The sequence below is a fragment of the Monodelphis domestica genome, chromosome 3 (assembly GCF_027887165.1).
Source record: "Monodelphis domestica isolate mMonDom1 chromosome 3, mMonDom1.pri, whole genome shotgun sequence".
Lineage (NCBI taxonomy): Eukaryota > Metazoa > Chordata > Mammalia > Didelphimorphia > Didelphidae > Monodelphis > Monodelphis domestica.
The window spans coordinates 22,018,881-22,040,539 of record NC_077229.1 but is presented as its reverse complement, the minus strand read 5'-3'; the positions used below and the strand labels follow the sequence as shown (position 1 = coordinate 22,040,539).

At 59.7% G+C, this 21,659-nt stretch overlaps 1 protein-coding gene across 5 annotated transcripts in view; it reads right to left on the bottom strand.

The window, feature by feature from the left end:
- Positions 1 to 5,283: 5,283 nt before the first annotated feature.
- Positions 5,284 to 21,659, bottom strand: part of AP1B1 (adaptor related protein complex 1 subunit beta 1) — a 39,007-nt gene continuing 22,631 nt past the window's right edge. Inside the window, exons 5-23 of one of the 5 annotated variants that reach the window (XM_007490509.2) lie at positions 21,355 to 21,600; positions 19,675 to 19,865; positions 19,164 to 19,385; positions 18,448 to 18,568; positions 18,116 to 18,211; positions 16,948 to 17,063; positions 16,248 to 16,413; positions 13,980 to 14,078; positions 13,162 to 13,421; positions 12,375 to 12,576; positions 11,760 to 11,780; positions 11,230 to 11,259; positions 10,985 to 11,128; positions 9,970 to 10,115; positions 8,774 to 8,903; positions 8,457 to 8,541; positions 7,934 to 8,020; positions 7,567 to 7,721; positions 5,284 to 6,323 (exon numbers count right to left, since the gene is read on the bottom strand). In XM_007490509.2, coding sequence (XP_007490571.1) covers positions 6,249 to 6,323; positions 7,567 to 7,721; positions 7,934 to 8,020; positions 8,457 to 8,541; positions 8,774 to 8,903; positions 9,970 to 10,115; positions 10,985 to 11,128; positions 11,230 to 11,259; positions 11,760 to 11,780; positions 12,375 to 12,576; positions 13,162 to 13,421; positions 13,980 to 14,078; positions 16,248 to 16,413; positions 16,948 to 17,063; positions 18,116 to 18,211; positions 18,448 to 18,568; positions 19,164 to 19,385; positions 19,675 to 19,865; positions 21,355 to 21,600 — 2,592 coding nt within the window. In that variant the 3' untranslated portion in view covers positions 5,284 to 6,248. Of the gene's footprint in view, positions 7,722 to 7,933; positions 8,021 to 8,456; positions 8,542 to 8,773; positions 8,904 to 9,969; positions 10,116 to 10,984; positions 11,129 to 11,229; positions 11,260 to 11,759; positions 11,781 to 12,374; positions 12,577 to 13,161; positions 13,422 to 13,979; positions 14,079 to 16,247; positions 16,414 to 16,947; positions 17,064 to 18,115; positions 18,212 to 18,447; positions 18,569 to 19,163; positions 19,386 to 19,674; positions 19,866 to 21,354; positions 21,601 to 21,659 lie in introns of all 5 variants that reach the window. The other 4 variants (XM_056821536.1, XM_001364603.4, XM_007490510.2 and 1 more) reach the window with 4 other exon arrangements.

Here is a 21,659-nt window from a genome sequence, read left to right as displayed (position 1 = left end):
TCCATTTGTGTGTCTTTGGCGTGGGATGGGGAGGAGAAGGGCTGTGTGCTGGGGCAAGGGGAGGAAGAGGAGGAGGAGGAAGGTCAGGGCCTCGGAGGGGGAAAAGCGGAGGCTGGGGAGGCCCCTGCAGCACCCCACAGACACCTGCTGCTTCCAAGAGGAAAGCAGGAGAACACAAGCGGGGAGCCGGGCTTCCCTGCCACCCAAGCATCGGTCCTCCTTCCCTCGTGCCTCCGGGCAGAAGGGGTGGCTGGTTCTGCCGCTCTGGGCCCAGCGATGCCCTCGAGACAGACAGACTGGCAGCCAGAAGCCTCACACAGGGCTCAGGGATCCGGGAGAGGTCAGCCGACCACTCCAGCCTCCCTCCCTCCCTCCTCTGTCCTCTCCAACAGAAGCCAGAGGGGGGCTGAGGAGGATCCCGCAGCCCCCTTTCTTTGCCCGGAGAGGAAAGCATTGCCTCAGGCTCCATGCTGGAGGGGCCACGCTCTGGGGGGAGAAATGGAGAGTCCTGCCTTGGAGTTCCCAAATTCAGCCTTGCACAGAGAAGCCGGCAGCCATGACTAGAGGACGTTTGTGTGAGGAGGAGTCCGGGGTCTTGGGGGACTGCAGTGGGGCTTCCCCTATTGAAGGTCCTAGAAATGCTTAGAGGTGGCCAGCACCCCGCGTGCCTCACCTTGGAGGAGGCCCTTGGCAGAATTCATCAGCTAGAGATGCACTGACATGGCCAAAGGGGGGCTCTAACTTTTTGGACTCTCTCCCTCCCCCTCTCCCCGTCTCTTCCTCCTTCTCTCCTCTTCCTCTCTCTCTCTGTCTCCCTTCCTCCCTTCCTCTCTCTCCTCTCTTTCTCCCTCTCTTTCTGTCTCTGTCCGTCTGTCTCTGTCTGTCTGTTTCTCTCTGTCTCTCACTGTCTCTCTCTCTCCCCCTCCCTTTCTCTTCCTCCCTTCCCTCCTCTTCCTCTGTTTTTCCCTCTCCTTCCCCCTCCCTTTCCTCTCTCCCTGTCTCTCTCCCTCTCCTTCTCTCTCTCTCCCTCTCCCTCTCTCTCTCTGTCTCTGTCTCTGTCTTTCTCCCTCCCCCCTCTCTCTGTCTCTCTCTCCTTCCCTCTCTCCCTTCTCTCTGTGTGTCTCTCTCTCTCTCTGTCTCTCTGTCTCTCTCTCTCTCTGTCTCTCTGTCTCTGTCTGTCTGTCTGTCTCTCTCTCTCTCTCTCCTTCCCTCTCTCCCTTCTCTCTGTGTGTGTCTCTGTCTCTCTCTCTCTCTGTCTCTCTGTCTCTCTCTCTCTCTCTCCTGGCCTCCAGGTTCAAGGGCCTCCAAGCCCCTCCCAGCATCCTATCCTGCATGCTTTTCCAGGACCGGTCAAACCGGTTCTCCCGGCTTCCCTCCTGCTCTGCCCTCCTTCACGGCTCTGAGCAGATAGCAGCTCTCTCTCAGAATTGAACTTTCTGTCTTTCTATCTCCCATTCCCAGGCAGAAGAGTGGCAAGGGCTAGGCAGTGGGGGTGAGGTGACTCACCCAGGGTCACACAGCCAGGACCTCTGGCTCCCAATCTCCAGCCCCCTTGCTGGCCCGATCGTTATCATTTCAAGCACTCGGTAACACAGTGAGGAACAAGTCTAAGGCACTTGAAAACTGGTGTGAGGGGGCACCTCTGAGGGCGGAGGGTCCTGCTGTTAAGCCCAGACTATACCTGACCAAGAATCCTGTTTGCTTCATCCCTGCCAAGTGCTTCTTCTTTGAGACCTACAGTGATGGGGAGCTCACTACCTCCTCCTCACGTCCCATGCGCATCTGCCCAGCTCTAGATTCCTTCCCCTGGTGGCACACGTCTACTCCTTCTTCCACTCGACAAGGCAGAATCTCAACATCTAGCCTCCTCCTCCACCGAAACAGACCAGGGAGGCTGAGGCAGCTTGCCCAGGTCCTGTGACTCTAGGAACCAGTTAGTCAGCTACCAAGCACTGTGGTGCCGGGCTCCTGGGATACCAAGAAAGCCACATCAAAACCAAGCCAAGGGAGCCCCAAGGTGGCCCAATGACTGGAGAGCCAGGCCTGGAGGGGAGGGCCTTGTTCCCATCTGGCCTCAGAGACTCTCACTGCGTGACCCTGGCCAGGTCACTTGACCCCCATGGCCCAGCCTTTACCGCTCTTCTGCCTTGGAACCGATAGGCAGGGTTGAGTCTAAGGTGGCCATCTTAGGATGTCGGGGACTGAAACGAAACCAAGCCAAGTCAAGCTCCGGATTCTTCTTCTGGCTCTTTCCTCCTTGGCAGAGCCAGCCCTGAAGGAAGGAGATGGCAGGGAGAGGCGGGACAGAGGAGGAGCTCAGGGAAAGGCCTGGAGGTAGGAAGGGAGGCTAGGGCACAGGTGAGGCGAGGACATCTGGGCGAAGGCCAAGGCCGGCTCTCTCTGGCTGTCCCCCAGCAGCAGGATCGGCCGCAAGAGAGCAGCCTTGGCCATCTCCACAGCGCCAGATGGAGGCCGTGGTGGGCCAAGAGAGGACGGAGGCTGAGGAGGAGCCTATGATGGCGTGCCGGCCCGTGCTGAGCCCTGGGACAGCCGCTGCCCGCAAAGTCTGTCTGATGGGGAAGACAGACAGAGGAGGCAGGGAAGGCCCAGAGGGACGGGGAATTGGACAGAAACGGCTCCCAAGCCAGAGGATGGAGCTGATGACCAGGGAGGGAGAAGGATGATGGGAAGGGAGGCGAGAGACCCGGCTCTGCCAGGCCTCTTGGGGAGTTTAGATGGCGAGTCCGCCATGTTTTTCCACATGGTCCTTTAGGGCAATGGAAAGAGCATGGATCTGGGATCAGCAAAACAAGATCAGAGCGGCCCTTTCCCATTCAGCTTCCTCATCTGTAAAATGGGTAGAATAACGGCACCTCCCAGGGTGTAGTGAGGATCTGGAGAAAGCTAAACTGCCTCAGTTGATTTCTTCATCTGTAAATTGGGGATAGTAATGCTTGTGTTGAAGGCAGCGAGGTGGCTCGGTGGATAGACTTAAGAAGACCTGAATTCAAATCTAGCCTTGGACACACCGTAGCTGTGTGCCCCTGGGCAAGTCACTTCAGCCTGTTGGTCTCAGTTTCCTCATGTGTCAAATCAGCTGGAGAAGGAAACGGCAAACTAGCTGCATGACCCTGGCCAAGTCACTTCACCCCATTTGCCTGGCCCTTGTCCTGTCATATATATGAATAACATCATGGGGATCAACACACAGGCACTGTGGCTAGATAGAATGCTCGGCTTGGTGTTGGGAAGACCTAGATTCAGCTCCTCCCTTTGACACTTCCTAGCCGGGAGCCAGGACAAGGAGGGGCTTCCCCCATGTACCTCCCTGGCCTGAAAGGGCTATCATTTGGTTGGTGGAGGAAGTGACCACACTGGGAGTTCCCCACGTCAAAGACAGCCTCATCATCTCTAGCACCTGGACCCTTACAAGGCTTTGGGAGGCGGCTCATCTTTTTTCCTAAGCCCTTCCCTTCCCTTGTGTGTGAGTCGGCTCCAAGGCAGAAGAGGGGCGCGGGCTGGGCAATGAGGGTCACCCGGTGAGGAAGGGTCTGAGGCCAGGTCAGAACCCAGGCGCTCCCGTCTCCAGCTGGCTCTCCATGCAGTCAGCCAGCTGCCCCTCTACCAGATGCCCCATCTCCCTGCTCTCTGGCCAAGACCCCGACATTCTCTGATCTGTATCTCCGCACGCCCCGGGCTCTGCTCGGCCTCACCGTTGCTGTCTGCAAACTGTCTCGGGCCCGTGGCTGGCCTCCTGCCTCCTCTCCGCTGCAGCGCCTCTCCTGGTGGGGCTCCCCAAGTTCTAGAAGCTCAGATCTGGTGGACTCCCCAACTTTTCAGTTGGTTCTTACTCTCTCGGACCCTGTTGGGGGCTTTCCTGGCAGATATGGGCATGGTGGACCCTTTCCTTCTCCAGCTCGTTGGACAGAGGAGGAAGCTGAGGCCGACGGGTTTCCCCGGCAAGTTAGTGTCTGAGGCTGGATTTGAACTCGGGCCTTCTGGTTCCAGGTCAGAGTTCCTAGGATAAAATGTACTTTAAGTCCCCTGGCAAAGGCCAAGCTACCTTTCCAGCCTCCTTGGCCATCGCACAGCCTCCGAACCGGCTTCCCTGCCCACCTGACCCGCCGTCCCTTCTCGGCCCCGGGCCTGCGATGGCGCCTCCCCAGTTACAGGCTCTATCGTGCACGTATCCGCGTACATTCTTATAAGGCTTTGGGGTCACTTCCGTTCCCACAGACGCTCACTGCCCGTGGGGAGTGTTGGCTCCTCAGGGTGTGGGGGCGGAGGAGGGCCTGCCGCACGGGGGTCAGGACTTGCCACGGGGGCACCTGGAGACAGGAAGTTCTGGCTTCCAATCTGAAACGCCCGCGTTTTATTGGACGAGAAGAAACGGGAGTGACCAGGCTGGAGGAGGGCCCGGAGGCAGGAGGACCCATCAGGGAGGAGGGACGTCACTCAGGCGGGAGGCGACGGGCCGGAGCTGTGGCTGGGTGAGTGCAGAGGCGCCATGAAGAGCCGAGGTCTGGCAAGCGCGCGGCTCTGTGGGGCTGAGGAGGCCGTCGGCGGCCTCCATGGCGAGGCCGCGGCCCCCGTGGGGAGGGGCGGGCGTGGTGGGTCACGGCGGAGCCCAGGGGCCGGGAAGAAAGGGAATCCCTCGTCGCGAGGTCTTCCATTGGAAAGGGGAGGCCCTCCCCCATGTAGAAGGTCTCCCGCTTGGAGCAGGGAAGAACCACAGCAGCGAAGACAAGCACAGACCATCCTCTTCACTGTCCACCCCCCCCTGCCGCTGATGGGGGGGTCACGAGGCCCCAGCCAGCTCGGGCTCCCCAAGAGCGTCCTTCCTAGCTTCCTAGCCGGAGCTGGCCGGCGTCTTCGGCTGCTTCCAGGGCTTTGCCAGGGGCTCTGGGACCCGGGCCGGCCCACCACGCTGGGCTCGTCCGGAGGACGCTCCGCAGGAAATCCATGCAGCTCTCTAGGGCCGTCCTTGCTCCCATGAGCCTCCCTGATGGCCCGGCTGGGGAGAGCTGAAGGGAAGGGCTTTCCGGGGGCCTCTGGGACAGAACCCCAATGTCAGAGGAGAAAAGGCAGGCCCAGCGGCAAGGGGACTTGTCCAAGGTCACACCTCTCCCTTCCCACGACTGCGGAAGAGCTCCTCCTCTAAGCTACGGGCGGGAGGGAGCCGGCGGACCAGACGTCAGTGGGGAATTCACGGCCAAACTGCAGGTTTGGTGCCCCGGTGCGAGGGGGACAAGCAGTGGCCGACAGACTCTCCACACATGCTAGTGATGGCAAGATGTCACTTTTATTGTCTCTCTCTGAAAACACGAGTAAACATACAATATATATACCTCTTATTTATATATATTAGATATATTTACTGCAAGGGCCCAAGTCTTACCCCAACCCCTCTGCGCACTTTGGGGGGGACAAAAAAATTAGTGTCACTGGTTGCCCGAAGCGATAATTCTTTATTAACAAAGAGCAGGAAAAGGCGCTCGGAGGTCCGGCAGGAGGCGGCGGCCAAAGCTCCGACCCAGGGGATGGGGGCAGCAGCACCAGCCCGAGGAGCTCCCCGGGCTGGCAGGGCAACGGCTGCCCAGGAGGGAAGGGGAGGAAGCCCCCCAGGGGCAGGACTGCAGCTTTCGGTGGGGAATGGGGAGGATTTCCAATCCCGCGAGCACCCGTGTGGGGATCTGAAGAAGCCGAGGGAGAGGGCACGACGAGCGGCAGGCCCAACGCCCGGCTTCTGGGGTCCGTGGGGACCCCGCGAGGCCCAGGCGGATGGACTGGGGGAGGTTTCAGCCAAAGCAAACGTGGGGGAAGAAGACGTGGGGCCGCCATCTTGGATGGAGAGAGGCCGTCCCTCCCCGCCCTGCCTCCCGCCTTCCCAAGGACAGAATGCAGATCTAGCTGAGGAGGGAAGCCGGTCCACAGGGGTTCTTGGATAGTCAAGAAAAAGCCCAAGAGACAGAGGGCCTTCCCAGGGTCTGTTTGGGGCCTGAACTTGGAAGATGGCCCCCCAACATGCCCCCCAGCGTTCTCCCACTTTCTTTCCCCTGCTGAACCTCAGCGGCAGCAGAGGGGCGCCCCGCACCGAGGCAGGCCCCTCATCCCTTCCCCGGGGAGCTGGGGCCCAGCAGAAGTGGGCGCCCCGGGGCCCCTGCAGCTGGGTGTCCCACAGGAAGCCTCCTCTGCTGTCGCCTCTCGGGGGTCCCGTGGCCTGGGGGCAGGGGGCCGGGAGGGGCCCATCAGTTCTTGAGAACGGTCTCGTAGGCCTGGTAGACGTGCTGGGAGACCTCGGGGGCGCGGCACTTCAGGGACAGCTGTGGGGACGACACCGGAGAAAGGGCTGCTGGGCCGGCCGGCACAAGAGCCCAGGCCCGTCTCTTACGGGATGGGGGTGCACGCGCAGAGCAGGGGACTGGAAAGGGGGCTCCAGCAAGGCCCGGAGGCTTGCAGATGTGCCTGCACGAAGCAGGGGGCGACGTGCCAGCCTCCTCCGCCACGTCGGCCCGGAGACCCAAATATACCTCCAGCCCACACACCTGCTGCCAGCCGGCTGCCCGGCTCTGCCAGGAGAGGAGGGGATGAATCAGCAGCCGCAGGTTGTCAGGGAGCCCATCCCAGGAGGCTTGAGGCAAGCGGGGAGCAGGGGGGAGGGACGGGAGCCGGGGCCTGCCAGCGACTCGGGACTTCTGGCATGCCGGCTCTAGCCGGCACTAGAGTCCAGGGATGACCTCGCGGGGAAAAGAGAAGCTGCCTGGCAGCGGCCCGTGACGCGGGGCAGGAAGGCCCAGGTTTACGCTAGAGCGAGTCCCCTAACATCTCTCGGCCCGTTTCTTCATCTGTAAAATGGGCACGGGATGGTGAGGGTCACATGAGGCGGGGCAGCAAGCATCACCACCATCATCACAGACCCGGAAAATTCGAGAGCTGGGAAGGACCCGCCTGCCTTCCTCATTTCAGAGATGGGGAAACGGCCGAGAAGGGAGCGAGCGGCCCCGGGAGAGCTGGGCCGTGGGGTCGGGAAACGCGGGGTTCGGGCCCATCCTTCGTCCTCTGCTCCTGGGCCTCGGCCGGAGCCTAAGGGTGCCGTGGAATGGAGTAGGCCGAAGGCTGGGGGGTGCGGGAGGAGCGGCTGTGGGGGCGTCCACAAGAGGGAAGACAGAAGGAAGGAGGGAGGGAGCGCAGGGACCCTGCGGGGGAGGCGACCAAACAGATGGGGAGCGGGGAGGTGGGAATAAACACGCCCACTCGGGCCCATGGCAGCGCCAGGCTGGATGCTGGCAGGGGAGGGCGGCCCTGCCCCCCGCGAGGAGGGGAAAGAAGGCGATGCTCCCGGCCCCCTCCAGGAGGGAAGGGAGACGGGAAAAGAATTTCCTTCTCCGGGTTTTCATCCTGTTTTCTGAGAACAGAATCCACTTAAATCCAAGGTTGGTGAGAGCGGTGCCAGCTTTGAGTCACCTGGGAGGGGAGGGAGCGTGGGCGACCCGGCCGCCCGCCGCAGGCACCGGGCTTCTGAGCCGGCTGATGAGGAGGCCTCCAGGGGGCTGCCAAGAACCTTACCGTGAAGTTGGGGTTGCCAGGCTGGATCCGAAGCTCGGCCAGGACCCAGATGCCATTGGTGAGCTTCAGGGACTGGTACAGCATGTCCTGGCCCTCCACGTTCCTCTTGGCAATGGTGAAGATGTTGCTGCCCTGCAGTTTGCTGCTGACGGCCTCTGGGAGACAGCAAGGGGACACAGCGGATGGGTGCCCTCCTCCGGCCCCAAGCAGGCGCTCCCACCCCAGGAGAGCAAGGCGCCTCTTCAGCCTCCCCCCTTCTCTAGAACAGCCGTCCCTGGCCCTCCCGGCCATGCCCCCTCGCCAGCCCCCTTGGGTGGGTCCCTCGGCCCCAGCACAGAGCGCCTCCTGCCCGCTGCGGCTTGCTCACCTGCATTCAGGGGGCAGTCTTTGATCTGGAACTGGGCCTCGTTCTCATTGGGGATGTCCTTCCACGTGGCCAGGAACATCTGCCGCTCTGAGGTGAGAGACATCGAGCTGAGCCCACCCAGCGCAGCTGGCTGCCGTCTCTCGTCTCCGGCCTAAAATGTGGGCTCTGAAAGCCTGTGACTTGGGTGCCCTTGAAGGGGGGTGAGCCCCCCCCCCATGTCTGGGTGACGGACGTGTCTCGAGGCCCTCCCGGGGAGCTCCGCGCTCCTCCGCTTCTCCCTTGGTCCCAGCCTGCTGCCCCCTCTGGGAGTCTCAGGGTCCTCTGCATGCAGCCTCGCTTTCCTGAGCCCGGGCCGCCTCCGGGACTCCTCTCCCGGGCGATCCCCCCACGGTCCAGCCCCCCAGAGCAAGGACCACAAGGCCTGTGGGCCTGAACTTGCCCGAGGGGCTCCCTTCACCCGGAGGCTTCAGGCCGGGAGCATGGGGAGCAGGAGGCCTTGAAGGCCCACCCCCGCAGCACTCACCCATCTTCCCATCTTCCACAAAGAGGATGTGTAACGGGTACAAGGTGCTGAAGTAGAAAACATCGATGTTGTTCTTCACAGCCACCTGGGGACAGGAAGGGAATGAGGCGCTGCCAGGCCTTCTCCGGCCCCAGCCCCTGGCCTCCAGCCCTCCTCAGCCCAGCCTGGGGAAGGGCAGTCTGGCGGTCAGGCCTCCCGGCAGGCCACACGGCTGCAGCATCGATGCTTTCATCTTGGCCAAACACTTGGGGCCGCCCCTGGAAGAGGGGTGAGGGAGGCCGGGAACAGCTCCGGGATTTTGCCCCGGGCCGGCGTACCTGCAGGTTGTTCAGGGGGTCCATCTTCATGACGGAGCCCACGGTGTTGAGGGGGAGGGAGATCTCCACCGTCTGGTTGGGGCTCAGGGGCGCGTGGACCTGCAGCGGGGCCGCGGGGGCCAGGCCGAAGCTGATGGGGCAAACACAAGCGAATGCCGAGTGAACATCCAGAGTGAGGACCAGAGCTGCCGGCCGCTTGATGGCACACTGCCCGGGACCCATGCGAGGAGTCCAGGTCCGGAGGACGGCGGGTCAGGGGGCATCTGGCCGTTACCGTGGGGAGATCTGAGGCAAGCTCTGCGGCCCACACCGAAGGCTTCCTGGCTGAAATGTCCAGCAGCAGCCAAGCTGAGGTAGATGAAGTGGCTCCGACAGACGTTTGTCCCCCCCAAGAGCAGAACTTTTCTGGTTCTTTGGCAGGGGAGTCCCAGGAGGTGGAGCAAGAAGCAGACCCTGAGCTGTGGCCCTCCCGCTGGGCATCAGCCAGACCCCTTGCTCTGGGCCCCTGGCTAGACCTCTTCAGGCCCTGCTCTGGCCCACATTTGCTTCAGACTTTGGGCAATGCTCTCAGATGCTCCCAAGCAAGGGGCTGGGTGTGACGAGTGCTGGGCTCAAGCTCTTTCTGGTTCTAGCATTCTGGGCATCTGTGTCCACCCCCCCCCCCCCCCCCATCAGCACATCCTGCTGCTGACTGTTGGCCCCAGCTCACAGCCCCTCTGAGATTTCCCAAGGGAAGCTGGGCTATATGGGCTCGACTAGAGGGCCACTGAGGCCCCCTCCGTCTGCGACTGTGCGCTGTGCTTCGCCTCCCCCCATCATCCCGGAGGACCAGCTCCAGCCCAAAGGGCTCCTGAGACTCATCCCTGACTGGCCCAGTCTGAGGCTGTCCTTTCTGCCAACCCTTTATTTCTGGGTGGGGCAATGCAGGCCCCTGGGAAGAGTCAGCACCAAGGTGCCAACCACCGAGACAGCAGTGCAGGCCTCCCTGGTGCCATTTGGGGGCAGAAGAGTCATCGAGAGGCTGCTTTGGGCCAAGCAGCTGCACCAGGTTGTTGGGTCCTGCCCACTGGCGGTCGCCCCGGAGCCCATCTCACTCCTCCACCCCCACACTGGGCGGCCCTGGGGAGTCAGTGAGTGCCCCCTCCTTGCCCAGCCCTGCTCAGAAACCTCACTAGTTGCCAGCTTGTGGGGTTTACCTGTTGCGGTTGAACTGGATGGCAAAGTCAGACATGACCTGCAGGGCCTTGTTGGTCAGCAAGAGGTCCATGGAGATGGAGCCCACCTGGCGGGTGAAGGTGCCCGAGATCTCCAGGCCTTTGGCTTTCATGGCAGGGAGCCAGACCTACAAGAGAAGGCCAACCGAGGGGAGGGGTGGGTGGCCTAGAGGAGGATCCAGGTTCAAATCCTATCTTGGGCCCTTGCTAGCGGGTGAGCCTCGGCTTTGTCTCTTCTGCCTGGAGCTCCCAGAGGCCAGTGGTGTGTGGGGGCATGCATATATGTGTGTACATACAAGTGTATGCACACAGGCGTGCCCAGGTGCCAGGCTCTGCCCCCAAGCTGAACTTGAAGGGTCCTTGTTCTAGCCCTGGAGGAATGATGCGGTCTCTTGGCCTTCGTCCAGCAGCCTGCCCAGGCCGTCCCTACAGATCTCCGGACAGTTCTGGTGACCACGTGCCATCCTGGTCAGCATGTGGTCAGGCAGGAGCAGACCAGCGTCTTACAAGGTGCTCTGGAAGGGACCGCACTGAATGCACAAGCTAAGCCCACCTCGCCGTGCTGACCGGGCTGGAGTGCCATTTCCTCCAAGGAGAGGCGGAAACCTATGGGACCATTAGCCAAGATGACCCTTCAACCCTCGTGCGCACGCCGCACACACAGTCTCTCGGTTGGTAAATGTGTTTTGTTGTTGAATCGAATGCTGGCAGGAAGGGCCTCCACACTCACGTCCCCCCAGAATCCCCCACTGCCCTCTGGCAGGCACGGAGGAGGCCATCACAGGCAGGGCCCTGGAGCCCAACCTGCGGCCATGGCAGGCAGCCAATGACCCAGCCCAGGGTCTTGCCCTTAGCAGGATCCTGGGATGAAAGACACAAAACCTGGCCCTGGCCAAGATGTGGGCGGTGAGCAGAGCAAGCCCTGCAGGCTTTGTTTTAAGAACCACCGCCTTCCTCTCTGCTTCTCCTGGACTGCGAGGCAGGGCCCACGACTTACTGCTTTAGGAGCCACATAGGAGCCCGAGAGGGTTCCCACTCCACTGGTCAAGTCGAAGAGGTCGCCCAAGCCACCACCAATGGGCGCACTCAGGGTGGCTGGCATCGTTCCTGCAGGAGGTGCAGCAAAATTGGTGCCTCCCATCTAGAAAGGGACAGAGAGAGAGTTGGTGAGAGCGAGCTGAGGGGGCATGTTACCGCAGGCCCGAGAAAGAGAGGCAGGAGCTGTGGGGACTGAGTACTCACTGCAGGGCTTCCACTCACATCGCCTCTAGGCTGCAGAGACAAGAAAGAGCCCAGTAACTGGAGAGCCAGGACGGAAACTCCCCTCTGCCCCTGGGGAAGGCTACAAGAAGCCTCCCCAGCTGGGCGATTGCCCAGCCAACAGTTGCTACACCCACACTGGCAGGGCACCCCAGACACATCCACCAAAGGGATTTAGAACCAGCTCAGAAAGGGGGCTTCAGGGAAGGAGTCGAGGTGACTCCCCCAGAGCTGAGAATGCAGAGAAGCCCCAGCTAGAGAGCAGCCCTGGGAGAGACAGAGAAATCCCGTGAAGTGCCTGAGCCTGGGGACACTGGCAGCAGCAGGTGCCTGGCACACCCCTCAGGAGGGAGTACCACTCTGACTTTATAAACCCCAACGTGCCCAAGGCGGAGCAGCCTGGCTCTTCCCTAAGGTTGCTGTGGACCAGTCAAACAGGAGAGGGGGAAGGGGAGACATAACCCGGGCACCTGGGGAGATTTTAAAGGGCGGAGAAGAAGCCTGATCCCTACCCCTTCAGACTCGTCCCCCATCTCCAAGCAGATGCAGCCAGGGTGGAGAGACAGTCAGCCACATGCAGAGAGAGAGAAGCCAGGAGCAAAGAGACAAGACACAGACATAGACAAGGAAGAGAAAGAAAGGGAAAGAGGGAAAAAATAAGATTATTCAGAAGAGATTTCTACTCTGGCCAAAGCTCTGCCCTTGGGCTGCTATCTGATTCCTGGTGGGCAAACCTGGAGAGAAAGGCCTTCCCTACAGACTTATCTAGACAGTCTTTCCCCCCTATGCTGGAGCTCCACACGCAGCCCAGGAATGGATCTCGGAGCCACCACTGCGGTAGCACCAGGTGTTCTGGACCACGCCAGGCCCTCTGCAAGGCTTCCCCCTCTCCTCTAACTCCTCTTGGCACCGCTCCATGCACACCTGCTATAGGCTCTACCAAGCCCCAAGCCCTCCACAGTCACCCCCAGTTTCTGAAGACGCATACATACGTGACCTTAAAGGGCCAAAAGAATTGTCTGGGGGCCAAAGATGGAACACGGAGCCTAGGTCTGGTCCCTATGGCTCAGGTCAGTCGGTTTGGGGATACCTTTCCATGAAATACAAGGGAAAGCCTCCTGACATACCAGGCTGTCCAGACCTCCGCCAAGTAGGTCCACGGCTCCCATTTGGACTGAGGCTGTGGTCATAGGGGGCCCGCTCACAGGGGGGCCCAGGTCCAGGTTGAGCAGGTCACCAAGGAGGTCCCCCTGGGCAGGGATGACAGCTGGCTGCTCACTGGGGGGTGCCCCTGTCGGGGCGGCCTCAGGGCTCTCGGCACTCTCACTCCTGCCACGGAAGACACAAGAAAGGGAAGCGGTAAGCTGGGCAGGGCAGACTGCCTGTCTCAGGCCCCAGCAGCAAATCCACCTTTTCATGTGACTGAGTTATAAAGCTAGAAACAACAGGAAAAACTCAGCCTCCTCTGGGCATCTTGGCAGAGCACACCTGGGTACCAAGTCAGGCCTGGAGGGGATAGAGGACAGTCTTCTGGAACTCCTTCCCAGAGGTCTCTGGGAGGCTGAAGCCAGTGCCCTTTTTCCACCAGGGACATGTATCCAGCAAGCACTCAATCACCATTAAACTGAACTGACCCAGCTGAGGGAAGGAGGACCCCAGATCATTCTGAAACAATGTCACATGCCAAAACCTAGCAGAGCAGGTGGCAACGACGCCCTCTCCAGAGCAGGGAGATCACTGACTATTCAGCAAGGCTCATTCCCTGTTTGAGCCCAGCCACACACAGCCACCAGGTCCTCTGATCCCAGGGGTGGGTGAATCTCAAAGGCAGCAGAGCTGTTCCGCTGAGCTGACTGGCTAGGCTGGATGCCCTGGGGCCTGGCCAGCTCCCTCCTTGATGGGCCTGGTACTCACGAGCCCGTGCGTGGGGGCAGGCTTTTATGCACCACCCCCCGACTGCCCTCCACAAAAGCACTGGGGGGCTTGTGGTAGACGGAGGCCAGCGTGCCAATGTAGCAGATGAGCTCATCGAGAAGGGTGGGCTCAATGAGGTCAGTCTCCTCTGAGATGAGCGGCTTCTCAGCCAGGACCACTTCCTTGGCCGCCACGGGGTCTGTAGAGAGCAGGCGCCAATAGATGTAGCCTCGGTCCCGCAGATCAGGGTTATCGGAGTCCTTTGTGGGAGGAGGTGGGCATGGGGTAGACAGAGAAAAGAGGCCCAGAGGAGGTCATAGCAGGGCAGCAGCTGAGACCCTCAAGGCAGCCCTCACTGCACAGAGGCTTGCGATTTTTTTCTCCCCCACACTCACCCCCCCAACCCCAAACTGTCCAAGGAGAACAGTGATGGACAAAGGGGGTTTCACCTTCTAGACGGGAGAAACGCAGGACCCTGCAGCAGCAGGGACACTGGGGTCCTGGGCCCTCTGCCCCAGCCTTGGCCCTTTTGTTCCCTGTTCCCACACCAAAGCCCCAAAGTCATCCACACCTGCCCTTAATGGCTATGGCACAGGACACTGTACCACACCAAACACATTCCTTTTGCCACAATGGCGGGGTGTCCTTGAATCCTAGGCCTCTGTAGCCACATGGTAAGTTCACTGGGGCAGGGGGAAGGCTTGCTCATTCTCCCACGTCCCCTCAGGGCTGGGCTTGTCCAAGGTGCTAAGGGCAGTCCTGCTGCTGCTGCTGCTGGCCGACTCCCTGCCAAGACATGGGTGGGCCTTGGGACCCACCTGGGTAGCCAGGCTGAGGACCTGCTGTACGAGCTCCTGGGTTTCTGTTGGCTTCTTCAGGAAGAGCTTCACAATAGCTGTCAGCAGCTGGAGCTGAACCTGAGGAGAAGCACGAGGGTTTGCTGAGGGCAGGCAGGGCAAAGGTGACAGAGAAGCCCATTAGCCACACCCTAGTGGTGAAGCCAGGAGCCACAATCTCCACGAGAAGCCAACAAAAGACCCAAGAAGCCACCATGGTGGGGAGAAGGGCTAGGAGAGCATGTGGCCCAAGCTAGGCCAATCTTGCCTGGGTAGGCTGGAGCCCTGGGGAAGGCCGGCAAGGGCTCTCCTCTCACTGAGGCAGGGCATACCAAGAGGCCCGTGATGTGTAGCCCACAACCCACATTTCTATGGCACCTGTAGGCTCTCCAGTACTCTGCTTAGGATAGCCCCAAAAGGCAGAGGGAACAAATGTGACCCTTGGAAGTCGAGTCTTCAGGAGAGTAAATAACTTGCCTGATGTCACAGCAAGAACAAGGTGGAGGCAGGACTTATACCCAAGACTCAAACTCTGGAAGGACAAAGCCCAGGACCCCTGGCCAGGGCCCTTCTGTGGTCATTCCAGCTGTCCTCACTTATAGACCCTGTGTGGGCCACAGCAAATGGAGGCTTAGAGTAGGTGATGATTGGGCCCAGCCAGGTCTTACAAACACCCCCAAAGGGCAGAGATGAGGCGAGGGCCCCGTCTTCTGACGTACAGCTCAGGCCTCCTTTTCTGGTGGCTGTGGGGCAGGGAGCCGACACCTGGGATCTGACTCCTGACTCCACGACCTCCTGCCTAGATGACCTGGGCAAAGTCACTTCCTCTCTTTGGCTTTTGCCTGGGCGACGAAGGCCATTCTGACTCTCAACTCCATAGGCTTAGCTGGCCCTTCCTGAACACCACCCAGAAGCCACTTGAGATGCCACCCACAGTGGGGTGCAGGATGGGTGGCCTCTTGCCTGGCTGCTCACTCTCCCGAGTCAGGGCTGGGAGGCCCTCTATGCCCAAAGCTTATGAAGAGAGACAGGCCACCGTAGGGCTCCCAGGACGATTTCCCACCACAAACTGAGTTCCTGGCTTGGGGCAGCTCTGAGGGAGGAGGAGAGCAGAGGCAGCTGTGCAGCCATCTCCAGGGGCCTGTCAGCCCCATCATGCCTATAGAAATAAGCTGCTTAATTATCCCAGCCCACATGGCTGGCTAATGAGGAGTGGAGGATGTAAGTCCAGGAGTTGGAGTTGGTCACTCTTAGGAGGCAGCGAGAAGGGCAAGTGGGGAATGGACCAGCCTCTGTGACTGTCCCTGGGACCACCATGTGTACTGATGCCTACCCTGAAAGGCTGTTAGAGGGGGCTGCAGCTATGAAGGGAGACCATGGCCTGGCTTGAGACAAAAGTCTTAGCTTCTAGGATGACCAGCTCCTCTAGAGCGCACACGGCGTCCATCTCTTATCCTGGTCTCCCCCGTGTCTGGCCCATGGTAGGTGCTCACTAAAGCTGTGACTGACAGATCCCAAAGAGGCTGGTGAGAGCCAGGGCTGCCTGCACAAAGGCTGGTCTCCTTCTCTGGCTTAGGTGACCCCTAGGCCTGGGCTCTTCTGGATCCCAGTTCCCCGAAGAATGACTCTCTGTCCTAAGGGGCCATATCAATCCCATGGCCTGCTAAGAGTTAGTGGGGTGAGAGAGGAGACTCTCCCCACACAGGCCCCTCCTCTCTCTCCACGAGACAGGCTGCTCCATGACATCAGCTTGGGCTGGGACTCCAGAATCCCAGGGCTGTTGGCCACTATTTCCCTTTACCCGATACCAACCCTCAAATTCTACTTGGGTTTTTCCTGGGTGTGTGAACAGCAATGATCAGCTCTGCTGATGTAAGTGTAAGAGTCTCCCAGCTGCCTCCTCCTTTGATCTCCCCAATTCTTTCTGTGTGTGTGAGTCTGTGGAGCAGGAGTAGGAGCAGGAGCAGGAGCAGGAGGAGGAGCTGTTGTGCACCTGCAGGCGAGCCAGCTAGGCTCAGACCAGGGTAAGGCTGCTCAGTCCCTCTTTCATCTTGACTCTCAGAGGGCCCAGGGAGACTTGCCTTCAGAGGGAGTACACTTTCAGGGCACCTTGGGCAACTCCCCCTGGCCACAGTACCACCACCACACCCATGCCCCTGGCACTGTAAGGTGCTGGGAGGATAGGACATGGCCCTCCCCTGAGTCCTTCTCTCCTCCTGAGTACTCCTCCCTCCCAGGTGCTCCCCTTACCTGGGTGCTTTCATCGTGGAAGCCCTCCAGGAAACTTTCTAGGAGCTCATCGGCATTGTCGATCCTCTCAGCGTACTCCCCCACAATCCAGATCATGGCTGCGCGTGCCTCGGGCTCATCCAAGGAGTCCAGGTTCTCACATAGGGTGGCGATCACACTCTCATACCTGTGGGCCATAGGGGAGCAGAGTGAGCAGGGCCAATGGAGAAGGCTGCTGGAGCCTCCCAGGAGCTGGCTCTGCAGCAGTGCAGAACCCCAGGATCTCGGAACTGGAAAGGATCTTCAGCCCCAGCATTGTCACAAGGGAAACATGAAGCTCAGCACAGAGGGGCTTGTGGCATGTGAGAGGTCACTCTGTGCCCAAAGGAGGCCCCAGGACTTCCCTGAGCCTCCTCACAGCAGGAAGGAGGAGTGTAGAAATGAGCAGGGGAACAGGAGCTGTTGCCATGGCGGCTGAACTGTGCCCAACACTCCTCTGCTCTCAAGGTCACCTCTGGTGACACAGCAGTGTCCATAGCACAAGGCCCTGATTATTTGCTGCTGGCAAATGCCCTCCTGAGTCCCTGAGGCCTGAAGCTGGAGACAGTATAAAAACTCAGTCATGTTCCCTGGGCACCATAGCCTCCGCATGGGGCAGGGCACAGGAGGTGAGGGTGGCAGAGATGGGAGGGGGGTGGTTCTGGGTCTGTCGGGTGCATACTTGTTGGGGTACTTGCGGAAGATGTCCTTGATCACCACAATGGCCTCCTGTACTACGTAGTTGACCTTGGTCTGGATCAGGTCTAGCAGTGTGCTCACACAGCGCTCAGCGGATTGCTGCAAGAACAGAGCCCGCATCAGGGGTCAGAGAGGAATGAGGCACCGCTGGGAGAAGTGAGGCAGGGCTGTGGGGATGTCCTCCCCAGGAACAGATAATGGGAATAACTCAAAGAAAGTCCCACAGGGAGGGGAAGATGGACCACACCCCACAGCCCAGGCTGTCCTCTACCTTTGTGGCTAAAAACTGCCACCCTGGGCACTCAAACAAAAGGGACGGGTTCAAGGAAAGGTCAACCCTAAAGAGCACCACACTTTTGGAGCTAGGGAAGAGGAGATACCCAAGGGCTCCTTCAGCCTGAGCCCAGCCCTCCCCAGGACAACTCATCAGAGGCTTGGGTGTCACATTGGCAGGCCATGGGTCAGGAAGAGGGCTTGGCATGAGGACAGAGCAGGTGGTGGGGGCAGAGCACTAACCCTGCAGTCAGAGGGCCTGGACTCACACTTGGGGCTGCCTGTGTGTGTGGCCTTGGACAAATGACCTCCTTTCCCTGGCCCTCAGTTTCCCCAACTATAAGATGAGAACACTAAGCTAGGTAGCCAGCCTCCAATTTCCTTTCCAGATGTAGATTAGGTCCAGGAGGCCACAGAGTGAAGGCAGTAGCCTGAAGAGGATGACAGAACCTGGAGAGATGCAAGCCCAGGGTGGGATGTCACCTGTGAGCAGGCATGCTGCTGAGAGTTTTCCACAAAGGAAGTTTGCCCCAGAAAGGTCTGCCTCACTAGGCAAGCTGGCCAGGCACATCTGTCTGGCTGTCTAGGTTCCCTTGGCCTGAGCTCCTGCAGTGCAACCCCCAGTTTCTAGTGATCTGAGGGGGGTCCGGCTCCTCTACACAGTCATGAGTGACCTCCAAACCCATGACCTGAGTGCCCAAAGGAACAGGAAGAAAGATGAGCCATCAAGGGACAGGTGAATCCCACCACCAGGACCTGGGAGCCCTGAGGGAGATGAGGGGTTTGGGCTCCCAAGGGTTCCTACTCCCCGGGATAGGGCCAGATATTGTCTGGGATGACGAGTTCAGCTTCCTGGGGCTGGTTCTGGGCATGCTCACCTCCACCTTGATGGCACAGCGGCCAATGGCACGGACGGCCTTGCGTACAAAGTCCACATCCACTTCTGTGGCGTACTCCTTCAATTCTGCCAGCACCTGCCACAGAACCATGTAGTGAGACGCAGCTGGTCAGAGGAGCAGGAGATCAGCCTGGTGGCTTTACAAAGGTGGAGACCGTAGGGGGCAATCTGGGAGCAGGGACCCAGGGTCCCCTGGGGGTTGTGGAAAGGAAGGGGCTTAAGGGCTGGGGTGCCTTCCAGAATGCCCTGGGAATGGAGCCTGAGACTCCCCACGAGGCAGCCCAGGGTGCCCCAGTGCCAGGGCTGGCTGACCTGGGCAATGTTGGCTTGGGAGGCCAGGCGGATCATGATGTCCAGTTTTTCTAGCTTCACATAGATGGGATCATTGTACTTGACAAAAAAGACCTTCATCTCATGCTTCAGGATCTCCGGCCTAGAAGGGAGAAGGCAATCCTGAGAATGACCCAGGAGGCAAACTCCGGCCAGGACAAAGGCAGATATTCTCCTGGGTCTTTCTCGTCCTACCGAAGCAACTGGCTCGGGGTCTTTGCATTCAGATCGTCTAGTAACAACTGAGTGCCACAAAGTACCAAACACGGCAGGTTTATCCTGAATGCCAAGGAGATGAACCCACATCCATGGGGGCAGTTGGGCACGAGGCCTGAGGCACAGGAGGGAAGGGAAGAAGAGGGAAAACAAGTCTACAGAATTCCTCGGGGGACTTGAAGTAACACCGATGGCTATCTTTCTGGTCCTGATCATTGGTGTGGTCAGGAGGGCTGGACATAACCAGAGGGACCTCAAAATCCAAGTACGGGCAGGCAGCCTGATGCGGAGGCCAACCCCAACCCTAGCCCCTCCAGCAGCAACTTAGGGAGAACCTTCCCTGCCTGCTCCTCCAGCCCTTGGGGAGAAGGGCAGAGATGGCACCAGAGGGATCTCTGATTAGCTGAGCCCTCGCCAGCTGTGACCCAGTCCCTGACCCCCTCCCTCCCGAGGTGCCCTCATAGGAGCAGGCTGGCGGTCACCTCTTCTGCACGATGAGGTTGATGTTCCGCAGGGCCACGTACTGCAGCTCTGGCTCGGCCGACAGCAGAGTGACCAGTGGTGGTGCCAGCTTCTTCAGGAGAGTGCCGTAGTAGTCGAGGTCCTTGGAGAGCATCTCCATGAACTTCATCAGCACCTTCACCGCTGACAGCACGACAGCCGAGTTGGCATGAGAGAGCCGAGGGGTCACGCGCTCACAGATGCTGAGGACAAGCGGAGTTCCCCATTCCACAACAAACAAGAGAGAAGGGGAGACGTGACCCTCCATGCCAGAGAAGAGAATCACTGCGCTTCAGGGCCTGTGGGCTGCCCCAGAGCCCACGGAGACTCCACCAGAGCCCGCGGGCGAGGAGGCCAGCATACTAGTCCTCTCCCGAGGCCCCCCTTCAGCCTTACGTGCAGGGGAGCCACTTAACTTAGAAGGCAGGCCCGTAGGATGGGAGGCTTGGGAACCCGCCAGGACGAGGTGCAGCCCCGCCCTCTCCTTCTCACCTCTGCGCTTCCCGGTCATCCTTGGGCATGTAGTTTGCCAGGCAGTCCAAGATAAAGATCTGCCCCCACTCTGTGCACTCATTCAAGGCTGTCAGCAGTTTGTTGATTGACTGTGGGTTCAGGTCCAAGAGGTTGCTGCTCGGGTGAGACTCAGCTATCTCCGAGAGGGCGGCCACAGCATTGGCCACCACCTGGAAGGTAAGGGCTCTTATCAAAGTGGGGCCTCCAGGGACACAGGCGCCAGATCACATCTGTGGGATCCGAAGGCACCCCACCTATCATTCTCCCCTGTGACCTCCCGGACAGCAGGGATTGCTCCATCTCCATCAGCACAGTGCCAGGCACATAGCAGTGCTTATTACATACTGTAAGCTTGGCTGACTGCATGGAGCTTCATCTGGGGAGCAGCATTTGGGATCTTGGACTCTACCGATTCCCCTTCATCTGTAAAATGGGCCCACAAACCCTCCATCAGATAAGCACAAGACCAGGATGGTCACAGAAATGTCTCTGGCATGCAAAGCTCCGGGGAAGAGAGGGTCATGAATCTTGAATGGGCTCTCTTGAGGAAGTGGTGCCTGGGCAAGAGCCCCTGCCCACCGCCACAGGCTGACCCTGTCTCCAAGCAGTCCCGGGTAAGCCAGGCCCCAGCAGACCTTGGCCACCATGCTTGGGCCGAGCCTGGGGAAGGCCACAATCTCCTTCCTGCTCTCCCCATCTCAGCGCCAGAGGCTGCCTCCCAGGGCATCTGGACAGGCGTGTGCTCTCTTGAATGGGGCTTCTCGTGAGGCACCCACGTGGGCAGGACTGGGGCTCTCTGCTGACAGAGACCAGCGTGGCGCAATGAGGGGCCCCTGGGCTTGGAATCAGAAGAGTCTTCCTATGCTGGCTCGGCTACAGCAGCGTCGGGACACCTTTCCGTCTGTCCGTCCGTCCGCTGGCTATCATTGAGGATGCTTCTTGTTCGGCTTGCCTCACGGGGTGGTTGTGACAAAGGAGCTCGGTTAGCTTTGAAGCCCACCTCGTAGGAGTGATCTCGCATCTTCTCAATTCCAAAGCCCGCGTGCACACGTGCGTGCACACACACACTCACACACACTACGCCACATGTTCCTCGTAACAACCCTATGATGGACAGGGGGCAGGGAACGTCTCTCCACTTCTGGGAAACTGAAAGGGAGTGGAGGGCCCAAGGGAACAGGCCCGACTCTCCTGGCTAATGAAGGGCAGATAGCGCTGGGGAGAAAAAGTCAGGGTCCTAGTTCCTGTTCCAGGGAGATAACCACTCAGAGGCCAGCCTGGGAGTCTGGAAGACTGGGCCGTTAAGTCCTCGCCCTTGCCCCATGCTGTGCAGTCCTGGGCAAGTGACTCCACCCCTGGGCCCAGGAACCACTTCTCTACAAGCGAGCTTGGTTAGGATGCTACTCTGCATCGGTGGAAGGGGTTTCCACACTGGGACTTCCCTCCATCAGTGAAACCCGGGTGTGGACCCAAATAGGTTCCACTGTACCAAAGGGTGCCAGAGCGGATTCCCACAAACACTGGAGGGGCCTGTAGCTGAGAAAGCAGCAGCAGGGAACATCAGGGGTGTTTAAACAACGTTTAATCGTGGCTGGCCTGCCTGGAAGAGCCCAGCTCTTAGATGAGGGGGCTGGGCCAACGTGGGAGGGTGAGACTCACCATGGGGTTGGAGTCTGAAATGAGGTCCTTGAGGGTATCCAGGAAGCCCTGATCCTCCACCAGCTGCGCATTGATGTCATGCAGCTTGGCCACGCACACGGCAGCCGTCTTGCGCACGTAAGGGTCCTCGTCCTTCAGGCACTTGCGGAGGGGCTCACACAGGTACTCCGTGATCTTATCCACTCGAATGCAGCCCATGGTCCGCACGGCCAGGGCCCGGATCAGGGGATTGGGATCCTCGCAGTCCTGAAGGCGTTAAACACAGACGCTCGTCTCATTTTCAGAATTCCCTCCAGAGAGCCCAA